General features: G+C 37.0%; 1 protein-coding gene across 1 annotated transcript in view; it reads left to right on the top strand.

The window, feature by feature from the left end:
* SCLT1 (sodium channel and clathrin linker 1) overlaps positions 1 to 15,255 on the top strand; it is a 92,809-nt gene that overhangs the window by 13,545 nt on the left and 64,009 nt on the right. The window contains exons 5-9 of the mRNA XM_066385175.1: positions 3,642 to 3,697; positions 5,378 to 5,513; positions 7,847 to 7,969; positions 9,567 to 9,632; positions 13,489 to 13,559. Of these exons, the coding sequence (XP_066241272.1) occupies positions 3,642 to 3,697; positions 5,378 to 5,513; positions 7,847 to 7,969; positions 9,567 to 9,632; positions 13,489 to 13,559 (452 nt within the window). The remainder of the gene's footprint in view (positions 1 to 3,641; positions 3,698 to 5,377; positions 5,514 to 7,846; positions 7,970 to 9,566; positions 9,633 to 13,488; positions 13,560 to 15,255) is intronic.

The raw sequence follows: 15,255 nt of genomic DNA, 5'->3' as shown, positions 1-15,255 counted from the left end.
TCCAGTGTTCTATTGTGCATGCTATTGGGTAGGAATACGTCTTAGATGCTTAGAAGCGTTCTTAGTCTATTGTTGGCTTACATCTTTATTTATCCCCCAGAAAGACCCCAAACCATCACACATCTTTTTATTTATTTATTTATTTATTTATTTATTTATTTATTTTGTATTTTTCCGAAGCTGGAAACAGGGAGGCAGTCAGACAGACTCCAGCATGCACCCGACCAGGATCCACCCGGCACGCCCACCAGGGGGCGATGCTCTGCCTATCCGGGGCATCGCTCTGTCGCAACCAGAGCCACTCTAGAGCCTGGGGCAGAGGCCAAGGAGCCATCCCCAGCGCCCGGGCCATCTTTTGCTCCAATGGAGCCTTGGCTGCGGGAGGGGAAGAGAGAGACAGAGAGGAAGGAGAGGGGGAGGGGTGGAGAAGCAGATTGGCGCCTCTTCTGTGTGCCCTGGCCGGGAATGGAACCCGGGACTTCCGCATGCCAGGCCGACACTCTACCACTGAGCCAACCGGCCAGGGCCCACACATCTTTTTAGACCTTTCTCTTTACTTTCATTTTATCTCTATTTCCCATTATTTGGAGAATAAATTTTTTCCCCAATTTAATATATTAAGTCTGTCTGATTTTTTAAACTATTGATTCACTTCTAATATAAGCTTGAGGTGTGACAATTTTTTCTAAAACCTCTTAGTAATTAGAGTTTATTTTAGGAGCAAAGGAGAGTGGAGAAACCGAGGAAGCTGTCCATGTAGACAGATTACATTATGAGTCCCAGAATTTCTAAGACTAGGGTTTATAGCAGGCTCACGGAGAACTAGACTAAATAGCACATCATTGTTTGGGGTACTATCTATATTTCAATTAGTTACATTTTTAGAGTATACCTAATATTTATAATCTGTTTTTTTGTTTGGAAAATCTTGACTTTTCCTATTGTTGGATAATTATACAGTAGAATTGTTTCTTAAATAGATGCTATATATCTTCAGCTGAGCCCACCAACAAGTGACGACGTCTTAGAGTTTTAATAAAATCACCATTGTGTTTGGCTCAGATAACAATCCCTGAATCAATTTAATTGTGACAAAGGTGGCAGGGTTGACTTAATTTAATGCAAATAGAAGGAAGTTTAACATTATATAAAGACAACACTGTGAGACTCATTTCCTCAGAAATGGGCCTTGAATGTGGCAGCCACTAAGAACCTCACATCTTCTTTCCATGCATGGACAGCAAGAGATCCTACCGTATGCTTTGAAGTCTGGTGCATAGCAGGCCTTCAATTATTGATGAATGAATAAATGCTAGAGCTTATTAACAAGATGATCCAATATAATAATCTCCTATTTATAAATTAATGGTGTGATATGTAGCTTTACTAAAAGAACACACAATGTTTGTATCATCTAAAACTGAAGTTCTTTCATTGCATTTGAAATTATTTATACTTTCATTTCCAAAGTTAATCTTCTAATATATATATAAAATCATAAAGTGATTCTGCAGACCTAAATTTCAAAAACAAACATTTCATTAAGTTATCACAAGTTAATGAAATGTTTTCTTAGTCTTTATTATAAGCTTTTCAGCCTGTGGTCATTTCAGTTTTGAGCCAACCATAGTAATGTCTTCTAATCTTTCTACTTAACCGTAGCAACAGAGAGTTCTCTGTTGCACAAATGGCATTTTGCTTTTATTTTTAAGACTAGGGTGCTTTAAATTTCTGCTGAATTCTCTCTTGGAATTGCTATAATGACATGTTTCAGTTATTATAGAATGGAATAGCTTGTTATCTTGAAATTAAACTGTGTTAAATTTTTAATTTTCTATAATCTATCTGATTCACATTACTAAGGGGTTTAACTTTATTTTTCCATTTGGCATTCTCCATCTAAGAGTGATTACTGAATTAATGACAAGAGAGAAGCCAAGAGCCCTGGGGTCTGAGATAAGAATAGCTGCTGCTTTTAAAGAGATAAAAAGATGCTAATAGCTACTTCTAAGAACAGTTGCTCACATAGATATTATTGATTAGAACTAGTACTTATGATTTATCTTGTTGTCCCAGTCATAAAGTAGTATATCTGGAAAGCGTAAAAAAAAGAAGCCACTATAATTCTTGAAATGAAAGATTTCCTTCCAGAAAATGTAAATAATAGTGGGAGAGTTGGTGCTATGAGAGGTACTGCTGAGATTTAGTTTCCTTCCAACTGCTTTGCTAAGTAGATATTTTGAAATATTTTACATGAAAAAATCTTTAGGGCAACTGTAATGATCCACCTTTAATCCTAGCTAGTGGATGTAGATTCTACCTGGGAATTATTTAAGAGTAATAAGTAGTTTTCAAGATATTCTGACAATTTTGCAACTTTTAAAGATTGATTTTTTAAAAATTACAAAGTGAGATCATTGCTATCCTAAAATTCAGACCTCATAGTTGGCATGGCATTCAAGGCCTGCCAACTGTCTTTTTAAAATTTTCTTTCTCACTGCCATCGCCCAGGGTATGGTCCATCCTCAGTTATGTGGGCTAAACTCATTCATTTCTATTTCATCGTGATTCAGGCACAGCAGGGACCTGGGGCAAGTTCCCCTTCCAAGCCAGCTTTGCCAGTAGGATTGGCTGTACTGATTCCTCGGCCGGCTGCTGTCTGGGTGGGAAGGGAGTGAGAAAGGCTGGGAGTCCTGCCTTTTCTCCTTCCCCTGCCCGGTTCCCTCCAGGCTTGGCTCCTCCTCTTTAGCCTCGGTGGCCAATCAAGACTGATGGACAGATCAGGAATCAGTTGCAGTTCAACTGATTTCACATGGTCTTCTTCCTGCTCTTCACTTCCCACAAACTCTTCCTGAGAGCTGACCACCATGCTTCTGTTATCCGCATTTTTTACTTCTTTGCTGTCACTTAGATTTCTCCTGATGTGAAATGCCCTTTCTTTCCTGTTGAAATCCTATTATGCCTTTATCCCCTCAGAGAAAATTAATCATACCTTAATCTCATTACCTTTATAGTTTATATTTTACTCTTTTTTGCATTTTAGTCATTTTTTAACCTTCTTTCCTACTAAAGTATTTTTACTTTACTTTAAAAATATATGTTTTGGCATACATTGGTTTACCAAAGCAGCCTTGTATAGTGCAGAGTATGTAGACAATTAGTAAAGGTAGTGAATCAGAGAATGAATAAGTTAATGATAAAGATCTTTATATATTTTATTTTTCACCATTAACATTTTACCTTGTACAATACAAGAGCTTTAATGGGCTTCACCTAAACTAAGGTGAATTAATTAAAATATACATTCACAGTATAGGGAGCATCTGATATTTATTATAGTGACATGAGGAATATCTGTTCTTTGTAAACATCTACAAATCATAGAAATTACATTTATAAATATTTCCCAATGTGTTATATAAAATACTTTTATTTATATTCTATGCAAAATGAATGTGTCTCAAAGTCTTTGTATCATTAAAATATTTACATTTAATATTGCTTGTTAGAAGGAAAAAATAGTTATTTTTCATCTGAAGGCTAGTGTCCTAGAATACGTTTGCTTGCATATGAATAGAGGATTTAATAGAGATCTAATTGTTTGGGAAATGTGTGACCACAACCACATTTTATTCTTTCAGAAACAGGTTGGTGAGATGAAACTAAAACTTGTAAGTGTCATCAAGGAAAATGAAAGGTATATCATTTAACTACTGGTTATTTTATTGTCTTAGATGCATGTTATTGTTGTTATTTGGTATTTTATTTATAAAACATATGAGTGTGATCTCTCGGGCCATATTTCTTGTTTGATTCCTGGCTCCATTACTTACTAGCTATTTGACTGATCAAGTTACCTTCTTTGTACTTTGTACTGTAGAATCTTCATCTATGAAGTACATGAAATGCGGTACATAATGAACACCTCATAAATGTTAGCAGTTGTTCATAGTATCATGTATAGCATGTATGTTATGAGATATGCTGATAAAACAATACCTGTAAGCAACCATCCAACATAAGAACTAATATGTTACCAAACTGGTACATCGATCCATGTGTTTTTCCCTATCCCATCCATTTTGCTCTTTGCAAGAGCTTGATACTGTCTTGAATTTTGTATTCTATCTTTTTTTTTTTTAATTTTTTTTTTTTTTTTTTTTTTTTATTTTTCTGAAGCTGGAAATGGGGAGGCAGTCAGACAGACTCCAGCATGCGCCTGACTGGGATCCACCCGGCAAGCCCACCAGAGGGCGATGCTCTGCCCATCCGGGGCGTCGCTCTGTTGCGACCAGAGCCACTTTAGTGCCTGGGGCAGAGGCCAAGGAGCCATCCCCAGCGCCCGGGCCATCTTTTGCTCCAATGGAGCCTTGGCTGCGGGAGGGGAAGAGAGAGACAGAGAGGAAGGAGATGGGGAGGGGTGGAGAAGCAGATGGGCGCTTCTCCTGTGTGCCCTGGCCGGAAATTGAACCCGGGACTCCTGCACGCCAGGCCGACACTCTACCTCTGAGCCAACCGGCCAGGGCCTTTCTATCATTTTTAAAAGTTTTTTTACAGATATATGTATATGTAACAGATACATGTTTTTTACAGATATATGTATTTAGTTTTTAGTTTTATTATTTATATGTGTTTATTGGAAGTAGTATTTTCTGCTTGTAATTATATTAATTGTTTTGAAGTTTTTCTGATAAACTTTTTTTCCCATAGGTTTGTATATCATGTTAAAATAAAACAGTAGTCTTTTAATCTGTACCTTCTGTGCTTTTTTTTTTTAGTTTTAAAGTAAGAACTATCTGTAATTTAGCTTAATATTAATTTTAATCGAATTTAAGGTTTTCAGAATTATGGTCAAGTTGATATAAGACTGTACTGAAAAATAAAACCTCAGTAATCTTGATTCCATAACTAGCAACAGATTTATTCTACTCTGTTTATTAACTGAGACGAGTACAAAGTCAAATGAGTTTTGTGAAACACTATAAAGAAAATAAGTAATTCTACAAGATTCAGTATCCCATTTCTGTTTAACTGACTAGATGAAAACATTATCACATTTTAAATATTTTTATGACTGTCTTTTTATCAATTAAGAAGGTATAATATCTGAATTTTACCTTTTTGAAAATTTAAAAACTCCCTAGGACAAACTGAATTAGACTTGAATTAATTATGACCAATTAATACATCTGAAATTATAAGATGTTTTTATTCTTATAGCACAGTATATAGTGGTGAATAAATACTTCTAATTTTTGAGGTCTGCTTAAAAATAATTTTTACGTAAAGAATGATTTTTTGACCCAAATGTTTATGTAACCCTGAAACATTAATTACTGTTACTAAAGTGAATTTAGATTATCATTTGTTCCAAAAGGTTACACAGTGAATTAAAAGATGCTATTGAAAAACAGTTGGAGAGCCTTCCCTGTGGCACGGAGGTGGGGAGTGACCTATATGCAGATGAAGAAACAATCAGGAACCTTCGAGAACAATTACAACTGGCCAATCAAGTGAGTGACATATTTTTTAAATTATATCCTGAATAAACAGAGTTTTTAAAAATCTCTGTTAATCATGATTTATGAATGATAACACAGAATAACAAAATTGTTAACACTTAATGATTTCCTACAATTTACACAGTGGTTAACAGGTAACAAAACTTTTAAATAACATTATAAATATAGTTGTCAAATATACATTTTAATTGAATCATAAAGCTTTTGACATGAATTTATCTTATAAAAGTATTTTGATATCAAGGGAAATTTTGAAAGAGAAAAATCATCAGTTATCCACTTCCCTAAACTTACGGTTTTTATTTTTCTGTGTTTTCTTCTGGTACTGTTTTTTTCCATTTTCAAGGATTATAGAATTATATTTTTTAATGGTACTTCTAGGATTACATTTTTTCTTGTTTCATTCTCCATCATAGTAACTGAAATTTTGGAAGCCATGTTATATGTATCCAGTTTTTAACACTATTTTTTGTGTTATATATAAGGGAATTATATTCTAATTTACAATTTTATATCCTAGGTATCATGTATTGTATGGATTTGAATCCCTATCCTTTTACTTTCTGGCTGTGTGCCTCAGTTTCCTCATTTATAAATGGGGATTAGCAATTCTAATTTTACAATTTTGATTTTATAGTCATCTATGAAAAGTCATTTTTTTATTCCTTGGAAATTTGGTTTTGGAATTGTTTACTTAAGCAGATAGGCTGTATTGACCCTGATAAGGAGCATGTATTTAACACTGAGTTTGAAAAGTAGTAGAAGGGAGAAAATAAGGAAATCATGGTTTTTAGTTTGTTCTAGACTAGTGCTATTAGGAAGGTCCGATAAATATTTATGTAGAAGAAGTATATAGGAGCTTGTAGTTTCAAAAAACAAACAGAAAAATTATCTCAAAAAGCCTCTCTTTATAGTAATTTTGTTCCTGTAATGTCCAGTGCTGAATTTTATTAAAACTCGAAAATTACTCATTTTTTAGCCATTCTTTTACTATACTTTAAGAAACCATACTCTCACTACATACCCTTTCTCCTCCTGTCTTCCCTGTCTTTCCATCTACATCTTGCTTGGTCTCCTGTTATATCTCTGAAGATGGTCCCACTGTTTTGCTACATTTGGATCAGTTATTTCGTAGACGGTTTGGGAAGGTCCAAGTCTGGACAATCAAATAGGAAAAAGCAGTTTGGCTTCAGGTTTTCCCACCAAGGTTTCTTCCTGACTGTGCCATCAGCTCGCGGAGGGACCCTGTGCCGATGGCCTGAGTCTTGGGTTCCGCCTCCCTAAAAGTAAAATGGCCCTGCAGGCCTGTTTAGGCTTTCTCAGCCTCTGGTGTTGGGACTCCTCTTCAGGGTGCTTAAGAACTAGTGAGGACCCCAAAGAGCTTTTTGTTTCTGTAGGTTGTGTATCTATCATAGTTATTGCATTAAAGATGTAAACAAACATTTTTTTAAAAACAAATGGGAGCATAAAAACACATTCCAGTAGCTGTCAGAGGATTGACAGCATCACACATCACATCGTTTATACGATGGACAATGCCACTCTACACTCATCAGAGATGAGAGTCAAACAGGCAAACAACATCTGTACATTAGCTTGAACATAATTTTGACTTCAAGGATCCCCATTCCACACTTTGGGAATTGCTATATTGAAAGAGTAACAACTTGAGAAGATTTTCATTATAAAGTATCAAGTGAAAATAGTATAATACGAACAGTACACTATATGATTTTCAATTTTGTTAAAAGAAAATACAAAACTCTCCTGAAAAATCACATTTATACACATCAATAAACCCAACATTTATTGGGTTAATTATAAAATTTAAAAATTATTATATCCAGATGTTAGCAATATTTTCTACAAGTTGGTAAAATCTTAGATACTTTTTATTTCATCACCATTTTTTGTATTTTTCTGATTTCCTACAATAAACATTTATTACTGTTACAATCACAAAAGAAGTCTTATACTTTACTGGGGGCAATTTTCTTGTCAGTAGTTTCTAAGACTTACACTTTGTTGAGGAACAAGGAGAGTGGTTTAATCCTTATCTCTGATCTAAGGGTTTTAATTTTACCTATAAAACCTAAATAAAAAAATTTTTCAAAGAAAACAATTTTCACTTTTAGTTTTATTCTCTAAGTTATTAATACAACTTCATATCATCCACAATATTATTATACTATCTTTGTAGAAGTTCTGTTTTAACTTATGACTTATATGCAAGAATTCATTCTGGAAAAGGATATGATTAATTTGTACTATATGATAGCTTACTAATAGTTTAATGAATTCTCAAATATTTTTTTGTTACATAGGAAAAAATTCAGGCTGTGGAGCTCTGGCAAACTGTTTCTCAGGAGTTGAACAAACTGCAGAAGCTTTACCAGGAATATATGACTGAGGCCCAAATTTATCTAGTTGAAAATCAAAAGCAAAAGGTAATGTTAGATTTCATGCTCTTCTTGTATATCAATATGAAATCACGTTTTAGACAAACTGAGCTTTGGGGGGGAATGCATAAGTTTCTAGTATGCATTTATGTTGACAAAAAAGAGATCTTGGATGCTTAGGAATCTTTGAAACAAATCACTGGAACAGTTCCTACTATACACTGGGTTTTAGAATGTGGTTAACATGAAAGCTGTGTTTGGTGTTACGAAGCAGCTATTAGATTATTATTTCTAAATGGGCCTCTAAAGCTTTTATGTTCTTGATGTCCTACCTGGCTTAAAAAAGACAAAATCTGTGCATTGGATTATGTCCAATGAAGAAACCTGCTTAACTATAATGATAACGCCATGTAAAATGAAAATGGACACCTTTACATGGAACCTTTTACTAAAATGGATGTCAGGCTTGTCTAACATAAATTAACCAGAATAAAATCTTACAATAGGAATGAATCTTACTGGTTCCTTAAAGATGTCTTTCTATCCAAAGCAAGAATCGTTTTATATTCTTCCAAAGTGGCCATCTAGCTTTCGCGTTATACTTCTGTTGACAAGAATTCACAATTCTGTCCATTCCATTGGAAAAATCTGCCTCCTTTATCCTTTTTTTCCCCTTTTTCTGCTGAGTACGTTGAAAACTATGGAGTAATTCCAATTCTGATGGCTTTTCTGTAGCATTTTGAGAAAGCAACTATTTGTAATTGGGAATTTCTACCAAAAGAAGTCATAATAATACTTCTGTGATGCTTTATAGTTTACTCAGTAACTTTTTTCTATATGCCCAGTATGGAAAATAACCCATGTGGTCTCGTTCATAAAACTTATCTCTGAGTTCTAGAAACCATTTCTAACATAAGTAAGTTATTTAAGGTGTTTTCTTGTTTAGGTCAGTCATCTAAGCCATTACTTTTCTTTTTCTTTTTTTCACCTGAATAAGATTATGTTTGCACTCTAGCTTTGCAGTAATTTTTTTTACAATACTTTACAAATAATTCTTTGTTCTCATTTTCCCATTTATTTTTAATCTTTAATTCTGTCATCTGACACATTAACAGCACCTCCCAACTCTCTGTCACCTGCACATGTAATGTTTAATAGGAGCATAACAAATAATCAAGCAACTTAAATCTTGTGGCATTCAAGCTGTGAGAATTTTGAAAACTGGGGTGAGGAGGGCCGGCTGTGACTCCAGTGCCATGTTTTGCATTGTAGGTTTTGAAAAGGTTTGAATGTGGCTTTCCAGTGTCGGAAAAGACTTCTCTAGCATGTCTGTCTGTTCACTGATGAACTGATTTCTAGATTATGTTTTCACACACACACACATACGCACACACACACATACACACAAACACACAAAAGCAAATAACTGCTTTGGTTTTCATATCACCACCTTATTTAATTTTGTAATCATTTATTTTAAAATGTATCATTTCTTCAACTTTTAATTCATATAATAATAGAAGAAATACCTCTGATCTCATCTAAACTTAGACATAATGATTTTAAACTTTATTTTAGTTTAATTTTAAAGAAGAGCTGCAAACCAGATGCTATATATGTACCTCCTCTACCTTTTTTACTATAGGATCAGATGACCAGTTTTCAACAACCGACCAGTGAGCTTCATGTTAGGAATGAGAACGTAGAAATGGTAAGTGAAGACATTCATTTAGAGTACTTATTTATATAAACCAGAAATTGTCACTCTAAGTATTTGTTTATGCTAATGTAAATCAACAACAAAATGCTTGTTGCAGGAAATTAAAATACAGAAGCAGTACTCTTTCTCTGTATCTGTCTTTCCCTTTCATGTTTAATAACATGACAGGGTTCACAGGACACATGCAGGAACAGATCGATGTTCCTGTCTCCCTCTCGCTCTCTCCCTGCCTCCCTCTAAAGTCAATACAATAAACATTAATACAATAACAACAATAGGACACTAATAACCATTTGTTAGTTGACTCACCACCAGGACTAGCTGGTACACCTAAATTTTCCTATGATTTTTTCCTAAACAAATATAATCAGCCCTCGCAGCTCTCTTTTTACCATTTTTCCTCTCTTTCCTTTTCTTTCAGATATTTTTCTTTCTCTTTTTCCTTCCCTTTTCTTTTCTTTCTTGGAGTTTTATTTTACCTCATTGTTGAGTAATAGGATTATCACATCTCAGGTAATTACTCTCTTTCCTTTCTTTGTTTTACTTACTTACTCTGCTAATTCTTGTTAGTACCTAATGAGAATGTCTTTGTTTAATAGCCGAGTTGTACCATCAAAAGTAAGTTTTCCAGTTTTAGTCTATTTTTTAAAGTTTTTCTGTTTTAACCATGTAAAAATATTAGCTCAGTTTCACCCTCTTTTACTTATGTTAACATTTAGAATCTCCAGTCACTTATATTTTTCTATAATACACTTCTTAGGGCTTTAAAATAGTATTAACAAAATCCAAAACAAAATTACCAATATCCCTAATTGAGAAATCCTACTTCTACATGGAATTAATAGTTTAACATCAAAATTATTTCTTTATTTAGTACATCCCCTAATGTGGGAGTATATGATTTTTTTGTTATATTATATAACAGAGCCCCTCTATTATTAAAAACAACTTAAAATCATTGTGATGCACATTGTAAGAAAAGAATATTTGAATAATCACAGGAAATACATTAAAATTTTCCAAGGCACACAATTTATTGTTACAGGCCAAAATTAAACTATGGTTACAGGACAGTGTTAAAGGAGTGACAAGATGGGTAAATGAGAGTTGTGCTATAAATACAAATAAAAGACCATACTGTGGTTAAAACAAGGAAAGTGATTAAGAGAAACTTTAAAGTAGAAGAGTTTTTCTCAATGTGCATACAAGCATCAAACAAGACCGCTGAGTATAAATGGACATAGCTGAGTTATGGGGACAATCTTGTGTGTCTCAGCACTCAGAGCACAGCCAAGGGGCGAGTTTCAGTCAAAATCAATTGGTAAAAAAGTACCCTTTAAAAATTAAACAGTTTCTATGTAAGTTTTCTGATTACATAAATAAATTCATGAAATGAATAGGTTTCTATGGATGCACAATAAATTGATGAGTATAAACAAAGTAAATAAAATTGCTCTTGTGACCAGTCCACATTAGTAATATGCAGAAGGTCATATTACTAATATTCAGGTAATATACTCACCTGAATGGTATGTAAAAGCACAAGTTTATGCTTATTTATTGTGGCTATAGGTACAGTCAGAGTTCACATTCCCCACTGATTCTCTTTACTGAAATCCTATTCTTCTTTGATAGTTGCTCATCTCTAAATTACTCAAAAATATTTGTTAATTGCATACTAAGGTCCTTGACTGTTACAGAGACTCTAGCTGCTAGAGAAGTGCATCTACCCACAGGGCCCTGGTCTGTTTGGTAAAACAGAAGAGACTACAAAGTAATCAGTGTTAAATCAAGTGCTGAAATAAGTGCTGGCTGAAAACAATGCTTCCTTAGACCTCTGTGCCGCTCCACGTTCTAGGAATCTTCCAAGTTTGTGACTGATCTCGATACAGAGCAAGGCCGTGTTCAGAGGCAGTTGTGGAGCTCCTGCTAGGATCGTTCCCAAATTAAATGTGTTAGTTACCAATACTAGCTGCTTAAAATCCATGCTTCCAATTTATACGTCCACTTATTCTACATCAGTTATCTGTAAGGTGCCCCCAGGTAATAAAAAACACAAACCTTACTTATGGTGGTGCCAAGGCAGTCTACATAATAAAACACTAATGGTGCCATGCAGGCATTATAGAGGAATTCAGAGTCGTGGATTAGTTTGGGCTGAAGTCGTCGAAGTTGCTTCAGAGGAGGATTTGAAATTATGTTAAAGGTCATCTACTCCCCCAAATGTAATAGACATCCTTCTATTAAATGCTTTTCAGTTAGATGATCGTTTAGCCTCTGCTTTGAATATTCCCTGTAAGGGTTATTACACTTCCCCTAATAGCCTTTTCCTTTCTACTCTGATTATTGGAAAGCCAAAAATCTCTCATCAATTTCTTCCCCCTGACACATGGCTTGACCTTGTGGAGTAACACAGAAGGCTGGCTTCTTCAAGTCAGCACTTCAGTTATGTGCACACAACCAGATGTCTTTCCTGATGTCAGGCCCAGTATCACACCCAGGACCCAGGTCTTTTTGTTGCTATTGTTGGTGGTGGTGTGGTATAATTTACCTACTGATCTTTCTGTCTCTGCATGATGATAGTTGGTCTCTTAAATTTTGGTCTGTGAAGTGAATACTAAATTCTGGTCTTCAGTAGTCTACTCCCCACAGTAAAAATAAAGATGCAATCCATAGGCAGTCTTTCATGGCCATAAAGACATCCATCCATTCATTCCTCAAAGGTTTAAACACTTAGAATAGACTAAATCATGTGCCAGACATGGGAGAAGCTGGTCCTCAAAAAAAGGCTCAGCTTGTAACCAGAAACACATAAATTTTAAATACAATGCAGTGTGCATTGTAAAAGCATGGGTAAAGTTTTATCGAATGCAGAAAGGAAACAGTCAGTCCTGCCTGGGTGAGTGGCCCCTGTGGGGTGTGCAGGGGTGAGTGCTGGAAGTCTGGGGCGTCCCAGGCAGAGGGAAATACAGAGGTTACTGAGAATGTGAAGTCAATGCAGTTGGGTAGAGAGTGAGAGACACGCAGTGAGAACAGCCTCCGGGACTTTGTTGGAGAGACTGTGGTCCGAGGGGGTAGGAAGGACAGAAGTCGGGCAGAGAGGAGGTGGCTCTCCTCTAGACTCGCAGACACGGCCCACAGGGAGGGATAAGGACTTGTCCTGTCATGGGCAAAGCGGTACTTACAGAAGAAAAGAATTCCCTTACAAAGTTTTCCACACCTGGACCCCTGCTTCACCTCTCACCTTAGTTCCCTCCACAAGCGGACCCTGAGGCAGGCAAGGTTCCAAGGCCTGTGGCTCACTCAGGAGACCTGTGGGAGGGAGGCACCGGTAGGGGAGTGGCGATAGGTGAGTAGGGATAGGGGAGTGGGAAGCCAGGCTGGGAAGGGGAGAGAGGAAGCCAGGAAAGGCTTAATCACGCACATTAACACGTGGGTCACTGAAACTGAATCCCACAAATGAACTGTGGAAGCCAGTGTAGGACACGGCTCAGAGTCACTCCACTAGGGGACACGAGAGTTGGGGGTATTTGCATGCTGGTTCCCTTCCAGGGCAGACTGGGGATGTGAATTCTGCCGCCTGGGGCCTTCTGCATGGACAGGTGAGTGGGGCCACAGGTGGCCAGAGAAGCCCTGCGAGGAGACTCGGGCAGATGGGCTGGCAGGATGCAGGGCCCACTGAAGCAGTCAGGCGGCACAGAGGGCCGGGGTTCTGTTCTACCCTCAGAAAACCTCATCATCACCATGACTTCATGTTATTTTTCTACTTATAGGCCCCATAGCTAATCTCCAAAGAAGCAGTTATAAATGTTCTGATACTACATGTTTCTCTTTTTGTGTGTGGCAGACTAATAAGCAGTTTCTGAAAACAGTGACTGAACAAAGTGCGGAACTCCAGCAGCTCCGAAAACAACTTAGGTATGTCTAAAAATGAATTTTGTTCTTTTAGTCTTTTTCCTCAGAGGAATTGAAGATGCCATCATTTTCCCCGTGGGTGTTTTTTTCCACCCTTTTAAGTTTCTGTCAATAGTGTTTTGTATGTATGGTCTGTTGGGGTGGGAAGAGACTGAAATCAAAACTGTTAGTCAGAAGGCAGCTGTTGTGTGTTTATACACACACACACGCATGCACACACACATACATGCACACACGTACACATACATATATACATGAAGGGATGTTTCCTGATGGTACAACTAGTGCTTAGGGAAGAAAGTTAATTTCCTTAGATAAGTTTTCTAGACTTGTCTTTCTTTGGATGCCTCACAAGCAGACCCTGAGCAAAAGGTTCTGAGCATATACAGTAGTTGATTCAGATGGAATGCCAGGAGCACCATTAGAGGGAGTGGAGAAGTGAGACAGGGAAGAGGAAGAGAAGGAAACCAATAAGGGGTTTTGAAAATCAGGCACTTTAATACGGTATTTATATATTGTGGTGCGGGGTCTCATAATCATTGCATTAATAGACTTCACAGGAAAAACTCCAAATGACCAAAAAAAATTTTTGTCACTTTTAAAAGTTTCTTTCACTCATGATATTTAAAATTAAGAAGTGTAGACTTGGGGCCCTGGCCAGCTGGCTTAGTAGTGGAGTGTCGGCCTGGCGTGTGGAAGTCCCAGGTTCGATTCCTGGTCAGAGCACACAGGAGAAGCAGCCATCTGCTTCTCCGTCTGCTTCTCTACCCCTCCCTTTTCCCCTTCTCTCTCTTTCTCTCTCTTTTTCCCTCTTGCAGCCATGGCCCAAATGGTTCAAGCAAGTTGGCCCCAGGCACTGAGGATGGCTCCATGGCCTCACCTCAGCTGCTAAAATAGCTCGGTTGCTGAGCAATGGAGCAGCAGCCCCAAATGGGCAGAGCATTGCTTGGTAGCAGCTTGCCAGGTGGATCCTGGTCGGGGTGCATGCAGTAGTCTGTCTCACTGCCTTCCCGCCTCTCAATAATAGTAATAATAATAATAATAAAAGAAGTATAGACTTGGAAGGTTTTGTTCCATGCTGCAGTCATTTATAAATATCTTTAAATTGTAATATGTGTAGAAGCCAAGAGAAAGAAGTATATCAAGGAGGAAGGAGTGACTGCTGAGTCCAGTGCTTATAATAGATAAAGCACAATGAGTTCTGAGAATTTAGCAACATAGAGGTTGTATTAGTTTCCCACCTGCCATAACAAAAACAATGGAAATGCATTCCTCATAGTTCTGGAGGCTAGAAATGTGCAATCGAGGGGTTAGGAGAGCCACGCTCCCTCTGTGGGCTCTGGGGAGAATCTCTCCTTGCCTCTAAGCTGCTGGTGGCTTCAGATGTTTCTTGGCTTCTGGCAGCATAACTCGAATCTCTTTCGACCTTTATCTTTACTTGCTTTCTGTCTCTCCAGCTCTGTCCTCTCCTCCTTTATAAGCATACAGGTTTCAGCACTTAGAGCCCACCCTAGTCTTGCATGATTCATCTGGAGATCTTTACCTAAATGACTTCTACAAAGTCCCTGTTTCCAATGGACCAGAATTTGGGGACCTACTACAGACGTCATTGTGGTTTTAACCAGGGTACTTCAGAATCTACTTCCTTTTCATATCTGCACAAATCACTTAAGAAAACACTGAACTCATTCTGGGTGGT

Source organism: Saccopteryx leptura, chromosome 1 (assembly GCF_036850995.1).
Source record: "Saccopteryx leptura isolate mSacLep1 chromosome 1, mSacLep1_pri_phased_curated, whole genome shotgun sequence".
Taxonomy (NCBI): Eukaryota; Metazoa; Chordata; class Mammalia; order Chiroptera; family Emballonuridae; genus Saccopteryx; species Saccopteryx leptura.
This window is presented reverse-complemented; position numbering and strand designations above follow the sequence as displayed.